Source organism: Pholcus phalangioides, unplaced genomic scaffold (assembly GCF_987345545.1).
Source record: "Pholcus phalangioides strain wild (caught in Gottingen) unplaced genomic scaffold, Ppha-v1.0 ptg000031l_1, whole genome shotgun sequence".
NCBI classification, from domain to species: Eukaryota; Metazoa; Arthropoda; class Arachnida; order Araneae; family Pholcidae; genus Pholcus; species Pholcus phalangioides.
Window position 1 is genome coordinate 4225827 of NW_028301621.1, and position 23121 is coordinate 4248947.

The 23121-nt window shown below is 33.7% G+C and overlaps 1 protein-coding gene and 1 pseudogene across 3 annotated transcripts in view; one reads left to right on the forward strand and one right to left on the reverse strand.

Annotated features, from left to right (window-relative positions):
* The first annotated feature begins 224 nt into the window (after positions 1-224).
* LOC149067020 (uncharacterized) lies at positions 225-953 on the forward strand (annotated as a pseudogene).
* A 4181-nt stretch (positions 954-5134) lies between these two features.
* Cad87A (cadherin 87A) overlaps positions 5135-23121 on the reverse strand; it is a 672761-nt gene continuing 654774 nt past the window's right edge. For all 3 annotated transcript variants that reach the window (XM_089252829.1, XM_089252827.1, XM_089252828.1), the window contains 2 exons: positions 21252-21536; positions 5135-5498 (listed from right to left, as the gene is read on the reverse strand). In XM_089252829.1, coding sequence (XP_089108955.1) covers positions 5361-5498; positions 21252-21536 — 423 coding nt within the window. In that variant the 3' untranslated portion in view covers positions 5135-5360. The remainder of the gene's footprint in view (positions 5499-21251; positions 21537-23121) is intronic.

The following is a 23121-nucleotide window of genomic DNA, read 5'->3' on the forward strand; positions in this document are numbered from 1 at the left end:
ATGTAGATGACGGGTTAATTGCTGCATCTGATCAACAGGACTCTGAAACATTCATCAAGGAACTGAAAGCAAAATTCAAGGTCTCCGTTGGTGAAGTCTCATGTTTACTAGGACTTGAAATTGAATGCCATGGTGACAAGTCAATAACAGTTAGTCAGAAAGGATATGCTAGAAAAATCCTTCAGCGTTTTGGTTTTGATTAATGCAAACCTGTTACAACTCCTATGTTGAAGAATTCAGAAGTGCAAAGGACTGAAGATACCAAAGCTATCTTTCCATACAGACAAGCTGTAGGTGCTTTGATGTATCTAATGGTAGGAACTAGACCAGATTTGGCCTACAGTGTAGGTTATTTGTCTCGGTCACTGGAAAATCCATCTGCAGAAGATATAGTGAGAGTAAAGAGAGTGTTTCGTTATGTCACTGGCACAGTTCAGTATGGAATCACTTATCGTGCAACTGACACAAAAGGTGTGCTTCAGTGTTACAGTGATTCAGATTTTGGTGGATGTACAAAAACTGGTCGGTCAACATCTGGATATGTGATGATATATGCTGGAGGAGCTATCTCTTGGCGAAGCCAAAGACAAGCTATTGTTGCCACGTCAACAACTGAAGCTGAAGTTGTTGCAGCATCAGAAGCAGCCAAGGAAGTTATTTGGCTCCAGAGGCTTCTCAAAGATATTGTGAACTTAAAGAACATTCCCATCCTTCAAGTGGACAACAGGGCAGCTATAAAATTATCACATAATCCTGAATACCATCGGCGTACTAAACATATCGAACTGAAACACTTCTTTATCCGTGAGAAAGTGCTCCAAGGAAAACTTGATGTTGAACAAGTGTCAACAGAAGAACAGGTGGCAGATATCCTGACTAAACCCCTAATGAAGTCAAGACTATTGACTTTATGTTGTCAAATGGGACTTATAAGATACAAATCAAACAATTAACAGGGGAAAGTGTTGAAGTAAATGATGTTAAATGTTTTGAGTTTGTGAAATCCTCTGTAGATGGCGCCACATTGTTCATGTTTGTTCTATTTTTCACAGTATTAGTAGTAGTGTGTTGTGTATTTGTCCGGTATGTTCAATAAAGACGTTAACTCCAGTCTGAGCTTTAAAACTGTATCAGAAAGAACTTGGACTGTCTTCTGGGAACAGATGCAGTATGGTCCGCCACGACTTTGGCGACTTTTTTCTCGCGATAAGTCGCCAAGATCGTCATAATGCTTCTAAGCAGCCGTTGTTCCATTTCCAGCGTCTCTCTCTCTCTTTGATTATTATTCCTCCCTTCTGTAGCTTACGTCATTACGGATTATCATCATACGGTTGTATCATACCGTTTTATTATTTCGTTGTATTTATTAGTTATTCACCCATTGCCATGCCTTCTGTTTCATCGGTTTATTAAAAAAAAAAGGGTCTGGGTTTTAGTGCATATAATATTTATTTTTTCAACATGCCCGAATCCGTTTATTTAAAAAAAAGGGTCCGGGTTTTAGTTTTAATACATTGAATATTTATGCCCAGAATTCCTTATGCCCCGATCTTTTTATTATTAAAAAAATGAGCCACGTGTAATTTTTTTTAACTGATATTTTTTTCGATTTTTATGCTTGGTGGTTTTTTTTTTCGGCGTCCGTAGTGTCTGATGGCCTTGGCGACTATGTGTGGCGCCAAATAATCGCCAAGTGGCGGACCATACGACAGCTGTTTCAAATTCTCTCTTTCCACTTTCTTTTTCGGCGCCAAACATGTCCGACAGCCCGACTAAAAGTCGCCAAGACCGTCCGGACACTACGGACGCCGAAAAAAAAAATCGCAGCATGAAAAAAATCAACAATAACAAATAAAAATAATAAATAACAACTGTAAAAATAAATACTCTCATTTCTGGGTTAAATAAATACTCTCATTTCTGGGTTAAATAAATACTCTCATTTCTGGGTTAAATAAATACTGTAAAAATAAATACTCTCATTTCCGGGCTAAATAAATACTCTCAAAACTAACCAAACATCGCAAGAAAGCCTATAGTCATCTAAACGGATATCGGAACCCCAGATATTTTATAATCTTCCCATTTTATGTCCCTAATTATTTCCAGAAAGCCATTGAAAACATCAATGTTTTTGTCTTCGCATGACAGCCGGAACAAAAAAAAAGCCAAATAAAATCTAAAATCTCGCTGCCTATTATATTCCGGCAGCGACGCCTTGACGTGTCGCCAGGCATTCTCAATTGTGTTTGTGTGACAACCAGTGATGGAGTCAACAAACTCTACGCTATGGTTAACTTTGAGGTGGTTGTAACCTATTTCCCCTAGATGATGATAGGCTTTCCAACAATCTGAATAAATAGTTGTTCCCTTTTCTATCCATGTCTCGATGACACCTACGAGAGTAGCCGCGGACCTATCGTGAACGGCTACGAGAAACATCTTCCCTGAGCCCCTCTCTATGCCACCAAAAACCCACTGCCCCTCCACCCTGTGACCTCTATTATACTTCCTCTTCCCAAACTTAGATTCATCTATTTCTACAATCTTCCCTGTGCCGCCTATTTTTTCCGACTTGAGCTCAATATGATCTAGAATCATTCCGTGAACGAATTGACGCCAGTCGGCCAAGGTGTGAGATGAGAAAAAGAACTCCTCTGCTATCCTACTGGAGCTTTCACCTCGCACAATGGAATAGGTGAGCAGCCAAATCTCATGGAGATTCAACTTGCTGCAGCAGAACCACGACCCGTACCTAACAGACTTCTGGGATCTACAACTCCTAACTGTGCATTACCAAATGAAACCGTCAGAAAGTTTTTTTTTCGGGACAACCCTCATAGCACAGTTGCATTTACTGCACAGCATTTTCGACCTAATGAGCCGTGATTCTCTAAGGAATTCTAGGAAAAGGGACTTATTTCGGCACAGGTAGGATAAATAAAACACGATGTTGCCCACTCCCTCTTTTCCCAAGGTCGCCCTACCATTAGAAAAATGTTAGATCGAGGTCTTTAGAAATTATTCCCTGATATTTCTTAACTACGCTAAATACAGAAGGCATGCCAAATGAATGAAAAAAATATATAAAGGGAACGGTACAACCTGACCAGAAGAATAATCCAACGGAAACGACGAGAGAAACAAAAAACGAACGCACAAAACAAGAGACGCGCAGAAAATGGTACAACGACTGTATCGAAGTTTTGAAAGACGCGGTTAACAAAAGAAAAAACCCGTTTTGCGAAGCGCGCGCCATCTGGAATAGAAAATTCTGGAAGAACGAAAATTCTAGAACACACGGCAACCCAGAGACCCATTATGACGGTCTTGGCGACTTATCGCGAGGAAAAAAAGTCGCCAAAGTCGTGGCGGACCATACAGCATCTGTTCCAAAGCCCGGACCGTTGTTTAAATAATAAATCGATCTGGGTTTAAATAAAGCCCGGACCATTGCTTAAATAATAAATCGATCAGGGTATAAATAAAATACGGGCACTGTTTAAATAAAGGAAAAAAAAAAAGGAATACAACCTGACCAGCGACGAAAATGTAATCCAAACACTAGGAACAAGCACAAACAACAAAATGGCTGTACAGCTGTTTGAAAAGACGACGAACACTTAGAAATTCAGATGATTCTCGTTACAGCCAATCAGAGTCAAGCATCTGTGACGTTTTGAAGTGTACCTCCTGCTGCTATGTTTGGCAACTTATCGCCAAACCCAGCGTGTATTAACGATTTCGTTATTATCTTGTCATTACGTCTCATTTGCTCACACGATAATATTACAATGATATAATTTAGCAATACTATAATATTACGATCATAATGATAATTATTATATTGACATGCAATACATACAGTGGCTTGCCGAAACACAAGTTCTATATTTGGTTTTATAATGAATCTATTATCATTATGAATCAATAACTGATAGCAGGGCCCAGCTCCACTGGGCGCTCGCTTCGCGAGCCGTTATTATTGTCAACTTGATGCAACTGAACCACATTTGGATTAAATCAGAAAAAAATGAAAACATTTTTTAGTGATTCAATAAACGATAACTTATTGGACGAGGGCGGCCCCCCATTCCCCTGTATCTCCAAGTTCGTGGTTTGGGAACAACGCCCCACCCATTCCCGTGCATCTGACAATTTGTGGTGAATTATAATATAATAAATCATATTTATGTGCAACGGTTAAAAGAAATTAAATGTAATAAGAAATTAAATTTTTCAAACGAAGATGTTAGGAAAAAAAAATTGGATGGGTTCGAAGGGACTCGAACTCATAACCTTCGTTTTAAGAGTCCCATGAACTTCCCACGGTACCAATCGTGGTTGTCGAGCTGCAGTTGAATTTAGTATATCCATTATGAAATGTCGCCAGGAAAGATGTTGGCGCCAAATGGATCAAAAGTTGCGGTAGCCTCGCGGTCTACTATGACGTCACAATTGACTAGACTCTGATTGGCTGGAAATGTTAAGATTGTCAGAATTTCTAAGCCCTACAAAAAGACGCGCTGCAACAACTAACGCCGCCTGGCAGAATTTTTCAGAACAGCGACAACCCAGCAGAACAACACCGAACCAGAGTGCGCCAACGATGGCAACGATGGCCGAAAAACTGTCGCCAATTTGGCGTGTCCCTTACACCAAAGCTGTTCCAATTCCGTAGACTGTAAATAATCCGATTCCAATTGGCTATAATGAATAGTATACAATGAATGTTATTTTCAATGTTTGGATGTACCCATAATTTTCTTCTATATCCTTTTCTTGTAGGCATAATAGTGTGGATTATAATAATTATTTATAATTTCAATAAAATATCACCAGCTTTTTTTGCTGCTAGAATCGCTAAAAATTTGTTTTTTCCCTACCCCAGTTCATAATGCACAGAAAAATAAGAAAGTGAATAAACACTGAATCATTTTTACTCATTTTTCCAGGCCTTCCGATTTGTTTTTTAGTAGTCGTGTGAGGGATAACAGGAAACTCAACTCTTAAGTTGAATCTACTCAAGTTTGATTTGTGAGGAGGCCCTAAACCAAGAAATTATCAATTATCTCACCTTCTTTACATTTTTATGAATAGATAGATTTGCATTTCATTCATGAAATTTCAAGCATTTCGTAACAATTGTTTATTTATGGAGTGGAAAAATATTTTTGTAAAATTGTCATGGTTAAAGCAGCTCATAAACATTTCATTTTTTCACACTCTAGCATATTTGTTGATTGAGAGTTATTAGTAAAATACAATAATTTATACAGTGCATCTTATGCAAATGAAGTTCAGTTTCAAATCATGATGACTGAAAAAACATGTTGCATATATTTGGTGCATCTCTTTTATCACAACAATTCTGCAATCAGCACAGGCTCACCCTTGTTATTTACTTCCAGACCACTTGCATTACTAACAGAACTTGCTTCTAATTGAAGAACATCATTAGCCAACTGCTGACATTGAAGTTCGTGATATTCGTGACTCTGAAAAAAAAACAAAAAATTACTTGGACAAGGTCATAACTGGGGAAGAGGGCAAATCTATGGTGCGTCAAATAATAAAATCTTTGCCTTTGCTCATTAAATCAGAAAAAAAAAGCAAAATGCATTCTTACTCAGGCCCGTCATTTCAACTTTTTCCAGGAAAGAAGGGAAAGGGGGCTAAGACATACTCCATATATACAGGGTGGTAACTATCGACCGCCCAATAATTACACACGTGATTCCTTGTGAAAAACTAATACAGAAAAGTGTTTTCCGTTTTAGGATTTGATGACTATTTAATGAGTTATGATGCTTTGAATTTTTGGGACACATTATTTTTCTAATGGTCAGTTACAAACACCTAACGAAAGTAAATTTTTTTCGGCAGCAGCGGGTTGCCACTTCTTGAAAATGAATTTAAATATTCTATCTCATTAGAAGCAAAGTTTGGCGGCCTTCTTTTTTCACGGTTGGCGCTTTTGCTCACAATGTAATATAATACAGTAGCCACCGCTTACAAGAATCACATTTTATTCAGCCATTTTGATTCTTATATGCCAGTATGTCAAATTTCTTTTGGCCTTTTACCTTGGATTTGGCGCTCCTAGAGCAGGCAGAAATCATTTTCTCCTATTTTCTTGCCCTTTTACCTCGAACTTAACCTATCTTAGCCCTCCTATATAGAGAGGGCACAAATAAGTTTTCCTAAATATTTTTTTGCGTTTCCACTTCGGATATGACGACCCTCCTAAAGCGAGCAGAAATAATTTCCTGTAATTTCTTTCACCCTTTTACGCCGGATTTGGCGCTGCTGCTAGAGGGGGAAGAAATCATTTCCCCTAACTTTTTTTCGCCCTACCTCAGAATTGGCGCCCCTCCTACAGCGGACACGAATTTTTCCAAATTTTTTCTTTGCCCTTTGATTTCTGATTTGACGCCCTTCTACAGCACACCCAGTGCCACCGAGCTGCCCCTGCTTGAAGCAATAGGAAAGTTTGATGAGTCAGGAGACTAGCCAGTGATCGGGCTTTTCGAAAAATAACCGTACTATTATACACACTCAAACCGTTTTGTTTTTTTTTTTGAAAAAAAAATTCTCATCTCGGTCATTTTTCACATGTATATTTTACAGATATTTTTTTTATAAATACGTATCTTAAAGACATTTTTCTAGTAATGTATATTTAACGTGTTTCAGCGCCCCTTCTCATTTGGCGCCCTAAAACCGCCCCTGGCCCCACCCTTGTGATGAGCCATGTTGAGCTCTCCCTATAAATTTTGTGCTGAGCCCCCAACCCATATTCATGAATATACACGATACCACACACCATTCCTCCTGCCTACGAGACGACTAGGGATTTTCAGCCCCCTCAATATTTTTTTCATGTCAAACTGAATGATCATGGGCAAGGTCGTAGCGTGCCGTCTTGGGGGCCCCTGTTGAATGGTTGCAAAATACACATTTTTTGTGAGGCTCCATTTGGCTCGATGCCCAGCCTATTTACAGGCCCGATTATGCACCTTTTTGTATCCTAAGCCTCACCCATGGGCTATCAGGGCAGGATATTTTATGTTGTCTGAAGTAATTTTTGTATAATAATATGTATATTTTATATGAATTATATTTTTATGTAAAAATTAAACAGTTATTGCATTTTGTCATGACAGAATTCAATCATCGTGCCCCCCTTTTTCCCGAATGCAAGGTGGCATGCTTAAAATTGTTTAAAGTATGTACGTAATAAATCAAATATGAACATGGAAATTTATTTGAAATCTGTATACTATATACTTATTTGAAATTTTACATGGTATGAGTTAAACTTGACTGAAATTTCAACACAATGTGATAATTGGCTATATAAAAATATCACTCTTTGGTCTTGGCACACTATTCTATACAGCGTTAAAATATTTCATCAATAACTATGTAACTCCTTTTGTCTCTGGCCACATTCCTTACTCTCTAGGTCACTCTCATGCTTGCACACTCTATATGTTGCTCTTTTTTTTTGCCTCACAGCCTAGTTCATTGCTCTTTAAGCCAATCCCATGCTTATACACTCTAACAAACCTGATCCCTTCTCTATAGATGTCACTTTTTCATTATTCGCATGCTTGCACACTCTCTAGGTCAGCGGTTCTCAACCGGTGCTCCGCGAAGCCCTTGGGGCTCCTTGTGCATTCTCCAGGGGCTCCGCGGCCGCTCGAGGAAAATAAAAAAAAAACAGTAAAATTAAAAAAATAATTATTATAAATGGTATTTAAATGGTAAAAATAAATCAGTAACTTTGATGAATCAGAAAAATTGGCCTACGGGGCTCCGCCATAAAATTTTTTTACTTAAAAGGGCTCCGCGAGACAAAGAAGGTTGAGAACCACTGCTCTAGGTTATTCTATTCATCCCTTGCTCACTCATTTAGTCACTGACTTTTTTCCTTATTTTCGGAGTCACTCCCATGCTGGCATACTCTCAAGATAAATCATTTTCAGGGTTGTTGATTATTTTTTAAAAAAATTGATTTATTTGATTTAAATCAGATTTTTTTTTTGGTTTAAATCAGATTTTTTTTTGGTTTAAATCACAATTTTTTTTTTGATTTTATTGATTTTTTTGAAACAAAATATATAAAATATATATATATATGACTAACACTAGTCATTAATCTATGCTTTCTTTGAAGAATTTAAAATTAAAGAAATTTAAACTTACAGAAAAGTTATAGGTATACTGCCCCGAAAATAATTAACCAATACTATGCAACTAATCGCCCAAATAATAACATAAGATCCAAATCACAATATATTTATATTCTCAATAAACAATAGTTTAGAATCCATACTACAACAATAATGGATCATAAAACAACACAATTAAAATAATTCATTCTAAAAACATCAATAATATCACCATTCCTGTAATTAATTTAAAAATACATGTGAATACATACTGTTCGTGAATTCTGTGTTCGTCAACTAACTGATTTTATATGTTTGGATCTAAATATATGTATGTATATTTTCTTTGTTCAGATTAAAAATATCTAAAAAAATATATATGACATTATAAAATATTAACCAACCCAATTAGAACTGTAACAAGGCTGTTGCATAATTGAATTAACTCTCTAATTTTAATATTGACCCACTGGAAGGACTATCAGTCCCTTGGGATCACAGAGTGTCTGTATCATCATAATGTTACTTTTTGTGGAGTTTATTGTTTTGTGTTTTTCTGTTTGATTGTATGTTTTATGTGTTGTGTTCAGTCCAATAAAAAAAACAATGACTATTTAAAAAATATTTACAAACTAAAGATAGAGACTTATATACTTGTGAAATATATTTTGGATCATTTTATTAAGAAAAAGGGGAAAAACACTTCTTGAATAAATCGATATCTTACATCAAGTATTTAATAATTTAACCCTGTGTGAATATAATTGTTCATTTGTTTCATTAGAAACACTAGTTTGAATGCTTTGCCTAATCTTAATCTGTTTCGCTATTTGGAATGAACTGCACCTTGAAAAAATCCTTTCAATGCAGGCATCAATGATTTGGCTGTAGTTAGCATGTTTACAAATCACATATTGCTCTCTGTAATTGTATCTTTACCCAAAACATCATAAAAAACTATTCCATCACTCAAAATCAGACATTGTATCAAAAACTTTAGGGTTAAAATTTTTTTTTTATCATGAAATGGTTCCAACTTTCCCAAAAACTAATGTAATTGCAAAGAAGCGAAAGCCACATTTTTGTTCGATAAATTCAAGATAATTATTTCTCTCTTCTTTTGTGACATTAATTCCCTATTAGACGTTAACACATGAGCTTAGAATAAATCAGCAAAGTGTACTAATGATTGTTCATACATATTTTTATACTCTGATGACAAAACCTTTTTATTGTTTGATGTTGATGCTTCTTTTATCTTCAATTGCAGCTTTTTCCATGCCCATACACATTCAGCTATGGAGCAGTTGTGTGTGGGTTCCTTTATACAGAATCGTTAATTAATTGGCTATTGGTTTCAGAATTGCAATTATGTCCTTGACATTTCTTTTTGAATTAATATTTAAGATTTCACTAGAGATGTTACTATCTGAGATCTGTGGTCTTCACAAACTTCGGTAACAACTGACGAATTTTTAACATAAGATTCAAGAGAATCACAATAAATATTCCATCATACCTCTGCAGGAAGACTAATGCACTTCCACCTTACATATGATACCATGCTTTTGAGAGATTATTGCAGAAGTACCTAAATATAATTGTAACATGCTTTGTTACATCAGTTTTAACCAAATCTTCGACTAACAAGTTTAAAATGTGGGCACTATACCAATATGTAAGTCCCGAAAAGCCAAGCTTTTCATCCAGGGTCTTTCTGGATGAAACCATATTTGCAGTAACAAAACTTGATATGTTACATATGAAGTTTTCTTCTGTTGACTTCATTGAACTAAAAACCACATTTGCTAAATAATTTCCAGCATGTGATAAGCCGGATGTGTCAATAGTATCAACATTGATGGCTTTACCACACCATTTGATAACACACAGAATTTATTCATTATGTATATCCATCCATTCATCACCATTGCAGTTTTTGATTTTCTAAGTCAACTTATAATATACATAATATATATTATTATAATATAAAAATATTTGAAAATATATTTAAATTAATTGATATTTAAAATAATTTAATAAAAAAATCACTTTAGAGCTGCATAAATAATTTTATTCAATTACAACAGATAATTTTTCATTTCTGAAAAAAATTGATTTAAATCAGCGATTTAAAAAAAATCAGTTGATTTAAATCATGATTTAAACTGCTGAGTTAATCACTACAACCCTGATCATTTTGTCACACACTCACCCGATTTCTTGCTCTCTCATACTCACACCCTCTAAATCACTCTTTTTGTTATTTCTATGCTTGTACTCATGTACTTGCACATTCTTTTTGCTGCATAGTCACTTAGTTCCATGATCTCTTGGTAGAGTGGGAAGGTTGAATGACATGACCAGTTGACTACTTGACCAATCATTCCTTAAATTTGCGGCCCCTTTTAAATTTTCACCTTGATGCTCACTTAGCCTCTTTGTGAATACGCCATTTGGGGGTACCTTACCAAAGATTCCTGTCTAGGCCATCTTCAAGATGTAAAGAGGGGGCATGCCTACTTGGTGATGTTGAAAATATTTATTAGCCCACGGCCTAGATCATGGCCTCTGATATACTAATCTGGACCCATAATCGCTCAGGGCAGGATTTTTTATGTGGTTCTGTGTAGTATATTTCTAATGTAAGTGAACAGTGATTACATTCTTTGTCAGCTCCCCTTTCCACTCTATATGCAAGGGGCTATGATTAAAATTGTTCAAAATATGTACTTGAAATATTAATAAGCAAATGTATACTTTGAAATTTTTATACCACATGTACCTATTTGAAATTTTTCTAGGAGTTAAACATGACACAGTGAAACTGTGATACAATGATAATTTCCTATATGATACTATGCTGTCGTCTCGCACTACGTATTCCACCAATAAATCGTGTGCAACAGAAAGTATTTTTCTCTTTCTTTGAATACCATTAAATTGGAATTTTACCTTTTATGATATTTTATTATTTTAAATAAAAGTTGTATCAGAAAAAAAGGAATCAACATGCGTTTTAATCTGTTAGAAACTGATGTTTAACTGCCATGGGGGCAAATGTGGTTAAAATGGTAAACTTGTATAATACAACCTTGAAAAAGTTTGAAAATTAATTATCAAATATTTTTAGTATAGACAATTCCTACAATAATGATAGTAATTTTGTATAATTCGTAATATAATTTGGATGTACAGTATATATGAAGTTCATGCATTCTCTGAGTGTGATTGTGCAGCCGATTGCTATACAGGGTTGTCATGAAGGAAACATTGCTGAGTTGGAATATCCCTCATATCATATATATGGCCTTGCTACGTTGAAATAATCTGTTTTTACAGTTCATAAAACCTTGACATGAAAAGTCCAAGCATAGGTCTCCATACACAACTAAAAAAAAATAAAAATAATTTGAATTCTACACAAAATGTTTTCAAAGTGGTGCATTTGTTTGTAGTTTATGTGTACAATTGCAGACTATTTATATAACTTGCAATAAAATAAGTATTAAGAATTATTAAGTATTACCAACAACCAGACCACCAAGAATAAGGCATGAAAAATACAAAAATTTGTACATTTCGTGTATTTGCTTTATTTATTGGTGTCTTAATATTCTTGGGCAAAGTTGATCAACTCTTCCAAATAAAATAAGTACAACATTAGAATATTGATTAAAATCTGTTTTGTTAGGTCACAAATAAGGAATATTGAATTTTATGTGGTATTTCTATAAGCTTCCCTGCTATAGTATAAATTAGGCACCTACTCAAATTTCAGGATACAATTTAAAGAATATTCATAAGTACAGTATAAATGTGTTGTTTTTTTTAAGTTACAGTTTTTCCTGCTACAACTGTGCTTAGGTTTTTGAAAATGTGATTGTGGAGACTTGAGCAAAAATTAATGGAGCTTCCGCATTAATTTTCATTTAAAAAAAACCATGTTTTGAAAGATTTAAAGTGAAAATTAATTATCAATATTTTTAATATAGACAATTCCTACAACCTGAAAATTAGTTTATCAAATGAACAAAACATTGCTTTAAATCTTAACCTCTACACGATCAAGATTTACAGCAAGATCTGAGTATATTCTTGTATATGCACACACACATACTTTGTAATTTTTTTACTATATTGTCTTATTTTCATTCTATAAAACTGAATTTGTTCGGCTAAGAGTCATCCAGTAAATTTCGGTCACTGTTAAGAAAGTCCAAATCAATCCAGAAATCAGATTTTTTTTTAACGTGAAGCTCAAGATGAACACCCAAACCATAGACTAAAGATATAAATAGACCGCGCACGCTATTCATAAAACTTGTCGAATGTGAAGAAAAGATGAGCAGTATTGTCGGGGGAAGAACAGGTTCTGCGCTATTACAGTTGGCTTGTTTTCGCAGAACATAGCGATTTCGTGTTAATGCTAGGATGTTGCTGTAACGAAATTTGACTCGATCGATTTGATGAAAACTTTCCTTCATTTGTTCAATGAATTTCATTCATTCTTTTGTAAAATATTTAGGGAATGTGGGATTTGAAAAAAAAATCAATTCTATATAATATAAACAAATATTGAAAAACGAAATTTTTTTATTTTCCAAAAGGGATAATTCCTAATAATTTAAGACTTTTGAGTTTTTAAATCTTATTATATATATAACCTACCTCTTATATATACAGCCTATTTCATTTATATTTTTAAATATTCTCTTCTCATTCACTTTGTCACTTTTAATTTCGAAAATTTATTTTAACTAGGGGTTATTAAAACATAAAAATTATCTTCCAAGAACATTAAAATTGCTCTAATCATACATTTATTTTGAGTAAATAATTATAATGCATCATATTATGTTATGTAATGTAACACACTCGTACCATATTCAGTAATGAAATATTTAAATAATAAGTAAAAGTTTCATTTCCAACATTTTCTTGAAAAACCTTTTATAACTTTATCACACAAAAATGTAAACACTTACATAATATTTCAGGAATAAAATGAATTTTTCAAGAAAATTGCAATACCTCATCGTCAGTACTTTTCTAAATTATAAGAAATGAAATTTCGTGTAGTGTATGTATGGAATAATTTAGAGTACGAAAATGTATGTTACATGTGACATATGTATAACCTCTTCGCTCCAGAAGTATACATATGTGAATCTTCATTTTTTTTAGGCATTAAGTAGTTTTTAGAATGATTCTTTCTTCAAGTTAACATCTGAGGTACACATAGTGACTTCAGATCATAACTAAGACGGTCCTAATAAAGATATTGACTGAATATTAATTAATTGATTTTTCTTGTTTGAGGGCAATTTGGCATACAACAGACACAAATTAATCAATAAAAAAATTTCTTTCCTGTAATAGTTTTATCTCAAGCGTGAAGAGAGGTAAAAATACTATTTTTACAGGTAGTTACACATTTTTATGCAAAACTGCCATTGTCTAGAGGGTGCGTTTTCATTACATTCAATTTAAATAAAATATTTGCTATAAATTCCTCATTCTGAAAAGCATATTTTCTTCTAGTTGAGTGAAACTCGAATAAACTCACTAGCTCGCCAAATCTTGCGGAGACGTACATTTCAGTTAAAAGTTAATAAAACTCATTACTTCAATCAATTATTACCAAAATTTATATTAAAACATTTAATAATGGCTCATGACGTGTGATTGGTCTGAGAGATTATTTTGATGTTGAAGAATGTGAATTTTTCACACCATAAAGTTATCAAAGATATTGGTGGGACACCAGCTCAACATTTCAATATATACCTATTTAAACTTATCATGATTTTGTGAAATATTGTTGGGGGGGGGGGGGGAGAGGAGCTTGAGCCAGTGAAAAGTTGCACCTGCGATTCATACTCATAAAATATATTTCTCTAATGTAGGCTACTATCAAAATATTCTCAATATTCAATAAATTAAAAGAAATGTATTTTCAATGTTTTATAGGTTTTGTCTGAAACATAAGATTGCTGAAATTTTTTGCTGCCATGAAGCACCCTGTTCCATGTGCAATGGACAAATGTGTGTTGACTTTTTGTCCACAGCTATATTAAAAAAATTTATCAATATTTGAAAATATCTCTTTAAGAACTTGTATATGGAGCAATATTAAATCATGTCTAATAATTCTATTTGTGCTTGCTTTATCTTTGCTCTCTTCATTTAATCCCCAGAAAACTGGAACCAGTTTTATTTGAACAGGCCATATAAAATGCATTTAAAATTATTGGTGGTGTGTTCAAATAGCCTGAATTTCTAGAATCCTGTACGTATATAGTGTGAGGTAAGTACACCAGTAATAGGCTTCCTTTTTCAAGTTTTAAAAAATACATATCAAACGTTATGAGAAAACTCTGTAGCTTTTTTTTACCATATACCAAGCTATATTCTTTCAGTTGCCGTTCGGTGTCCAAGTTGGTTTTGAAAAAAAAAAACTAGGTGGAAAAAAGATGCCAATAATCAGTCAAAGCAAGACATTTCATTTTGCACTAAGAGTAATAATTTCATATTCTAAATACAAAATCGATTGTGCTTTAAAGACGTTAAACAAATTGCACATGAAGTTGAAAGGGTGGCCTACTCTAGGGTCAATCATTTTCCCATTATTCAAATTGTATGACATGTGACATTGTAATCAGGCCTACCAATCTTGCTGAAGTGATACCATCCTTTGTGAACAATCTTAAATACATTTTGCCTTCAAACATACTATATCTTCTGAGAGAATTCTTTTCAATCCACATACAGATATTAAGACAAAAAAGAAGAATAAGACTAAATTCTTGCTGAAGCAACTTCTCGAATGCTTAATTATAAAAAAAATGAAGCTTAGAGAAAACAGAAAAAGCAAGAATTGGAAAAGAAAAGAATAAGCAAAAAAATTAAACAACTCAAAATAAAAATTAAAGTAGTTTCATGTGTTTGTGTCACTTTTGAATGTAAAAACAAAAGCTCTCAAAAATACATATAACTATATGCCTATTTTTCAAGAAATAAAAGAAAAATAATTGCTCAAGGTTTTTGAGATTGACAGGAAATAATAGGCATTTTGTTCATGTACAAAATTATGTGTTTACATAATAGGTCTAGATATTATTGCATTATTTCCACAGTTGAAATCGGAAGAGAAGCACCTTGTTTATTCTGGTGATAAAAAATATCACCTGTGAAAGAATGCAAGAAAGTCAAATTTTCATTTTAAATTATACCAGAGACCTATTCCACTTATTACAATATTTTTCAGTGATGTTTCTTTTTACAGTTTTGTCAAGCCTATTGCATATTTTTCATTGTTTTCATTCAATATCTGGGTGGCCATTTCCTGCTATATGAACTGTAAATATTATTTTATTTATATAATTCTTAGCAGTCAAAATTTGATCTAGTAACAATAACAGATGAGTTCGAATTATAATAAATTATTATACAGATAATTATTATTTCAAATATTAAAAATAACATTAAATATTTTGAACTGGCTCACTATTGTTACATTTACTTTTTGTAGCAGTAAGTTCTATTTTTTACGTTCAGAACACATAAGTGTTTTGTATAGTAGTATTATAGAAACTGAATCCTGAACTTAACTAGAACTTACGCATCAGAGTTTTTCAACTAGTGTGCTACGTGAGAATTGTAGTTAAGCCGTAAAAATTTTTTAAGGAAATTATCAGATTATTTTTTAAAAGAAGTCTGAAGCCGCAGATATTGATTATACAGTATTTGAGTACTTAAGGGCGAGGAATTTAATTCTTTTTTTTGAAATTAGATGTTTGTGTAAGAGGGGAAACTGATCAATTGAGAGAAAAAAATAGTTTTTTATTGGCCATGGTTCATTTCTGTTATCACTTAATGGAAGAATTTTCAAGAATTGCACAAAAAAAAGGCGTAGAAATACCTCTGTTCTCGTTATCATACGTTATTATATTTGTGGAAAGCAATCTTTTTTGCATTTCATTTGATACTATGGAACACATAAGTCTATTACAAATAATAAAAGTCTCAAAAGAATATATTTAAACCTATCCCTGCCCAAAATTCAACCTAGCAAAAGCAGACATTGTAAACTGTATTAACTTACTCGGATTTAACATTAAATAAAATTTACAGCAGAATGACTGAGTTTTTGAATTTTAATTTATTTTTTGTGACCGATTATAGTAAATAGTTATTTAAAACAAATTTTGTGACAATCATAACAAAAAATTATTTTTCTATTTTATTTGAATTCAAGTGTGCCGCAAGATGAAGAAAGGGCCGACTTCTCGAAATAGAAATGTGGCGACATTTTATATTGTAATAACAAATCATAGATAACGTAATTGTGAACGTCAAACTACATCGAAACGTGTCATTGAAATACAGTGTTTCCCGGTTTTCAAAAACACATCATGAAGAAACGTTATAAGCGGGATCGGACTGTAGTTTCTCATGCATATTTTTCACTGAAAAAGCCATAAAATTCAAGATGATTGACTGGTTCAATGGCTTTTGACAGGTACTGAAATAATTATTCAATAGGCTATTGTACACTGATAGCCAGGGCCATAACTAGGATTTTTTCCGACCGGGCAAACATGATTTTGCCGCCCCCACATTCAATAATTTTGTAACAGAGTTCTCTAATCCCACCTAAAACTGCCGCCCCTTAAATTTTGATGCCCGCGCCAGTTGCCTCCACTGCCCCCCCCCCAGTTCCAGCCCTACTGATAGCAAACATGTTATACACTATTAGTTCTTTCTTTAGGAGAAAAATCTTTCAACAATGGAACTCAATACATCATTTACTTTTTGCTTAGATATAGAAACCAAAAGCAAAACAAACAAGTATGTATAGGATGTTTTACATAAGGTTTAAAAAAAAAAAAAATTATGTTAAATCTTGAAATGTATACTGTAAAATTGCTTGCGACTTTAGCAACAGTAATGTTATTATAGTATAATACTTCTTCTCGATCATAAGATTTTGGATCAAAACTACAGATTTTTTTACAAAATTTTTTCTTGGGAAACGTCTGTAAAAAAAGGGGTGGGGGGTAATTTTTGAAAAAAGTTCCAGTTACACGGTTTTTGCATTTATACGACGCGCCGTATAAACGAGGTTCCATTATTTGAGCCTGAGCGGCCCCCCCCCCCCACCAACATTTTCAGAAAGTTTACACCTATGGGTGTGCTCGTGTTTTAACAATTATTTTCTAATTTTTTGTATGGTCAATTTTATTAATAAAAATACATAGTTTAACATGCACCAAAAATGTATCTTTGGACATAATATAAGATATACACATAAAGGATGTACATACATGTTTAAGTTAGATTTTTTGAGGTTGTGGAAAAGGGAAATTTAATTTTCCCCATTTTGCCCAAAAAAAACCCCAGGTTTTTACAACCCTATCACATATATAGAACGCTGGGTGTTAATGAGTTAAAAGAAAACAAAAACTCTCATAAAATTCAATATCATGTCATCTACCTATACCGAGGAGGGGTCACTTAAATTAAATCAAATAGCAGATAAAAAAAATAAATATCTTTTACAGGCCTCCCACTCAAAAAATTAGAAAAAGTAGGAAAAAGCAGGACTAAAAAGTAGGATGGGGAAAGTACCCCCTTAGACAACATAATCATAGCATAACAAAAACAAATTCCTAAAAAAAAATTTTTCATGTAAAAGTCTTTTTCCCATTAATTTTTTTATAGTACTATTTCAGTTATAAGATTGACTCAAGTCAAAGCGAAATGACAGAAATGACTTGGTTACAAAAACAATTTTTGGCCAAAACAGTGCACTAGCAACCACAGAAAAGTTTTTTCTAAAAAAATGTAATTTATAATTTGTTTTTGAAGTCTCCCACAGTCCAACCTGTCAACTCTCTTTGACAATGTACAGCAAATTATGAAGGCATGTAAGATTTTTAAGACTGATGCTCCTGCGAGACCGCTTTCAAAAGCACAGTGAGAAAAATATGTAAATTACAAGTTCCGATGTAAATAAGTCAATTGCGTTGGAATCCTTTTTTATAGGGATTTGTTTACGTTTTATTGTTCAACACCAGTGTAATTCATTTTGAAAAATTAAGCACTTTCATTTCTAGCTCTTTGCTGAGTATTGTATACATTGTTTATGCCTCTGAGGATGCCCTAAAAATACAGAAGACAATGGAATGCTATTGGGTAGCATCAGAATCACCAAAGGTAGAATAGGCCTATATATCCAACTGCTTTGTAATGCAAACTGTTGTTTCACCTATACACAAAATGTGCGCCATAATTTTGAATGATGATTGCTAGTTACTGTCCAAGACCATGAGAAGTAAATACAAAATTATTTTTTCCATCCAGACCAAAGTTTTTAATGACTACTCTACTTGTTGAACCCTCAAACTAAGCAAATGAAAAATTGATAAACCAAATGGTCCACATACCCCCCCAAATAACCTTGAAAACAATACAATTTCTGCTTTGGCAGGATCATTAATTGCAATCTACAACATTTGTACTATTTGGCAATATATCGATGATTCCCTGCTCAATTAAAACCTATTACACAAATTTTGTAGATAGGATTTGGTAAAAAAGTAGGAAAAGTAGGACAAAAACCAGAAAGTAGGACAAAAGTAGGCGATTTTACCAAAAAGTAAGAAAAATAGTGGGTGGGAGCCCTGATTTTAGCTTAAATTCTAACCATAGAATGTTTCAAAAATGTTCTCTTCCAGTGGAATGATTTCATCTTTGACTATGGTGAAATTCACTAAAAGAGGAAAATAAAAACGCATCAAGGAAAAGGGGAAAATAGGCAAGTGTCTTGCCTACTAAGTGTCTAGTTGGATTAATTTTTCAGAAATATTTCGACAACAGATGAGTTTTCGTGTTGCTATAACAGATATACACTCGGCCCCAACTAGACACTTGGTCAGCAGGGCAAACGCACATTTTCGTGCCCCCCTCATAATGTTGAAGGATAGGTTAAAGGGTGAAATTTAGGCCTACTCTGGTCTGGCACCCGGGGCACAAAGGCTTGCCTATTGCCCCCTAAGTGCAGCCCTGCATATACAATACAATACAATACAAATACAACGCCACAACAGGCAAATTGCCCAATGAGGTGGCTGACTTAAGAACATCATGGATCCCCGAGCCATTTTTTGGAGGCCCTACCTACTACTGCTACACCACACATGCACCCCGCCCACACAATCCCCCCCCCCGCGGAACCCCCAACGAATCGGTACATGCGGGAATGTGCGTGTACGTGTAGTGAAACCTGACGTGAAGTTTTTTGTTTCTCTGTAATGCTTGTTATGTGTAGTGCTGCCATCTGCCACCAGTTTTTCTAACTATGAGTGAAGTGTTATGATTGAATGATTTATCGTTGTAGGACTGTTGCTCTCTGTGGCATATACAGTACCAGTACACAGAGGTTGCAGAAGGTTTGTTTATTATGAAAAAAAATTCTGGTTAGAAAAAATACTGGACATTATATTTTTAACTAAAATCAAAAACTAGAGAAACATACAATAATAATTTGTAGCTGGGGGCCCAAGTATTGGTACACACCTTCTACGATTTTTTTTTTCCTCCAGAAATACCTATTTCTTTGTGGCATACTCTGTGGAACACAAGGTGTTGTTTCTGTAGGACCCAAATAAAAAAAAATGCATATTTCTATCTCATCTACTTCCAATAACAGGTTTCAGATTCTAGAATTGTGTATGGGTTAGATGTAAATTTCATAGTAAGTACAGCAGAACTAGTAGCCTGAAATTTCTTTCTCAGGATGGGAACATGTAGAGGGTACAATGAAGTCAATCATGCAATTCCATATACAGTGAAACCTCACTACAATGATACTCAATATAATGATAAATCCCTGCAAAATTGTTTTTTAATCTTGTTTGGAATTGCATATAGCCTAATGTTAAACTCCAGTGTCAACCACAGAAAAAACCGTAAGAACTCGCTATGGACAAAGAGTTCATTTTCTAGAACGATTTGTTTCTTATTTTTGATTGCATGTTTCTACACTCATTTACATTCTTGTATTATGTCTTCAAATTATTTTTACATATGTGTTTATATTATTTATCACATTCTTGCAAGTGAATATTTACATTATTTTTCACATCTTTGCATATGTGTTTATTTACGTTATTTTTTCAAATCCTTACAAATGTGTTTACGTCGTATACATTCTTTTTTTTAATCCGTCTTTGCAAAATATTGAATTCCAACCGGTCGCACATATACACACATGCACATTACTTATTGTTTCATTGTTAAACTTTTTTTTCATCAATATGTGAACTCAATCTTGTATTTCCTACATTAGCGTTTGCTTACTCACTGAGGGGAGTCTGTGGCATTGCTGCCAACACGTGTGAAAAAGAGTCCACACCAGTGAACAGCTAAATACCAGGGTAACAGCTAAAAAAAATCCATTGGTTACTGATATCAACAATGTTTTTATAATATCGAAATGATAACAGGAAATGATTTTAAGCATTTTAGGGGGTTAATTTATCGCATATCCACTTACTTTATTATCTTTTAATTCTGTTATTATTTCTTTTAACGTTTCATTAGAAGTTTCTGAGTAAAAGATAGAATCAATGGAATTATTGAATATACTCTTGTATTGTGCAACAGCAATTTGTAATTTCTTCAGTATCATCTAAATTTCTTCAAATAAAGGCATTATTAAAATTTTCTGCCATATCTTTAGGATCACTCACTCACTGACTCAATCACTCACTCCCTCACTAACTGACTTGCATCAATCACTGTTATCGGTGAATTGTCAGTCTGTGAATTTTCCTAGCGGTGAATTGCATGGTGGTGAATTTTCAGTAAACCCATTTGAACCTTTGTTATTAATAAGTTACTCGTAAGCAAATTTTTTTTTTAATCACCATTTTCTATCTGGCCTTATAATTTTCTCTACTACATGATGGGTCTTCTACAGAACTTAATTTATGAGCACAATCAACATAACTAACAATGTTTACAAATATTTTGTAACAATACACAATTTAAATTAATGTTACATACCTCAGGGTCAGTGGAAGATTTTGATGTTGCATTCTCCTCCTGATCAGAATTATTAAGTAAGTCAGAGTTTTCAACTCTTGAGTAGCAGCCATTGAGTGTTGCATACACATCAATTTCATTTTGTGGAGGCTGCAGCTGACGAAATGTGCCCAATTGACTACCATTCACATTTTTCAAAGTGGCATACATGACACTCTCAAAATCTTCATTTTGTATAATTTTAGTTGAAACTTGCCTCTGACGAGTATCACATGGATGATCAGGTGACACAATCATACTCAGTTCCTACAACAAGATAATACATATGTTACTATTTGAAGAGAGTATAATTCGGTTATTTCATGAAATAACAGATCAAGTCAAATTAAAAGTGTGGAATAGAACAATTCCACACTTTAACTAGTTATTCTATGGGTTCAATTGAGTTGGGGGAGGGCAATGATTTAGTTATTCCACTATAGTTGCCAAATCACTTTTACCCACTTTTCTCAGTATTACTTCGATAGCTACGCATAATTCTTCTGTGCTCATGGAGTTCAGAAGAGATTTCAATTTCCATGACTACACTCTAGGAACACAGTCGGTGAGCTTATTGGGTCTTCTATTGGCAATTTTTTTATGATGGACTAGCTTATGATGGAGTAGCTTCAAATAAATTTTCAGCATGCAATATATTTTCATATCGTATACATAGGAAAAAAAGAAATATATTTAGCTAATACTACATAAAGCTATAATGAATAACCTTTAAGGAATTGTCCCTTGCATCTTGCCACTTTTTTGCCATTTTTCACAATTGCCAGACAAAAATATTTCAAACATATACTTTAAAATTTTCCATTGATGCCTTAGATGATGTTTTGCCAATTTCTCCCAAAATAAAATTTCAAATGGCTTCAAGTTTATAATATACTAAAACCTTAAAAGAAATACGAGAAAATAATAATTTATGTGATAAAATCCCTTACTTTACAAAGTAACGTCCTCAGGTTAATTATAAGCAATTTTGAAAAATTTTTGAATTAAAAATATCAGAAAAAGATGTAAATTATTACCACTGAACAAAAACCAGCGAAATATAAAATGTGTGATATACAATGGTCAAGCAAAGTTGATAGAATGAAATAGGTGATGAAGCCCTGTGAGGTATATGTTTGAGAATGGGCATGTGTTTAGACATGCCTGAATAAAACTGTGCATGCTTAAAAACAAGAAACTAATCACATTTCCACAATGTGAGGATATTTTGCTATTGAGACACGTTTTCTACTTTTCAGATCAGTCAAAAATTTAATTTTGTCACCCCCTAAATTGCCAAAATTACACACTGTGTGATATGGACTGATTCAGCTATTCAGCCCTAACAAACGCACTAGAGCTGAGGGTCAAAGATTTTGTCTTTTATAATTAAAACTAGCTATGATACCCGGCGTTGCCCGAGTTTTTTTCAATGAGGCTTTTTTGGATCATCTGATATCTCCCTCTTTCTTTGAGGGACATGCAAACCGTGTCCAAGTTCACCAATATGGCGACTTCCTGCGCGACTCATGAAATAAACAAATCTAGATTTAAATTAACGTAAAAAAAAATATTTTTTTTTCTTTTTTTAAAGGGTGCTAGGTATTTCGATCCCCCCCCCCTTTTTGAACTTCAAGTTATACATCTCTGCCTGTTTCTGCTTCAAAAAATGCTTAATTGAAGCTGTGGAATTTCTTCGATGTACTTTACGGGCCCATAATTAATTTTAAAACATCCTAAACTATGAATTTATGCAGTTCAATATCAAAAGACAATACGGAGACATTAATTTTCATGCTTGAGAAGATATAAATAAAAAGTTGAAATCAATGTTATTGCATGAATGTCCAAC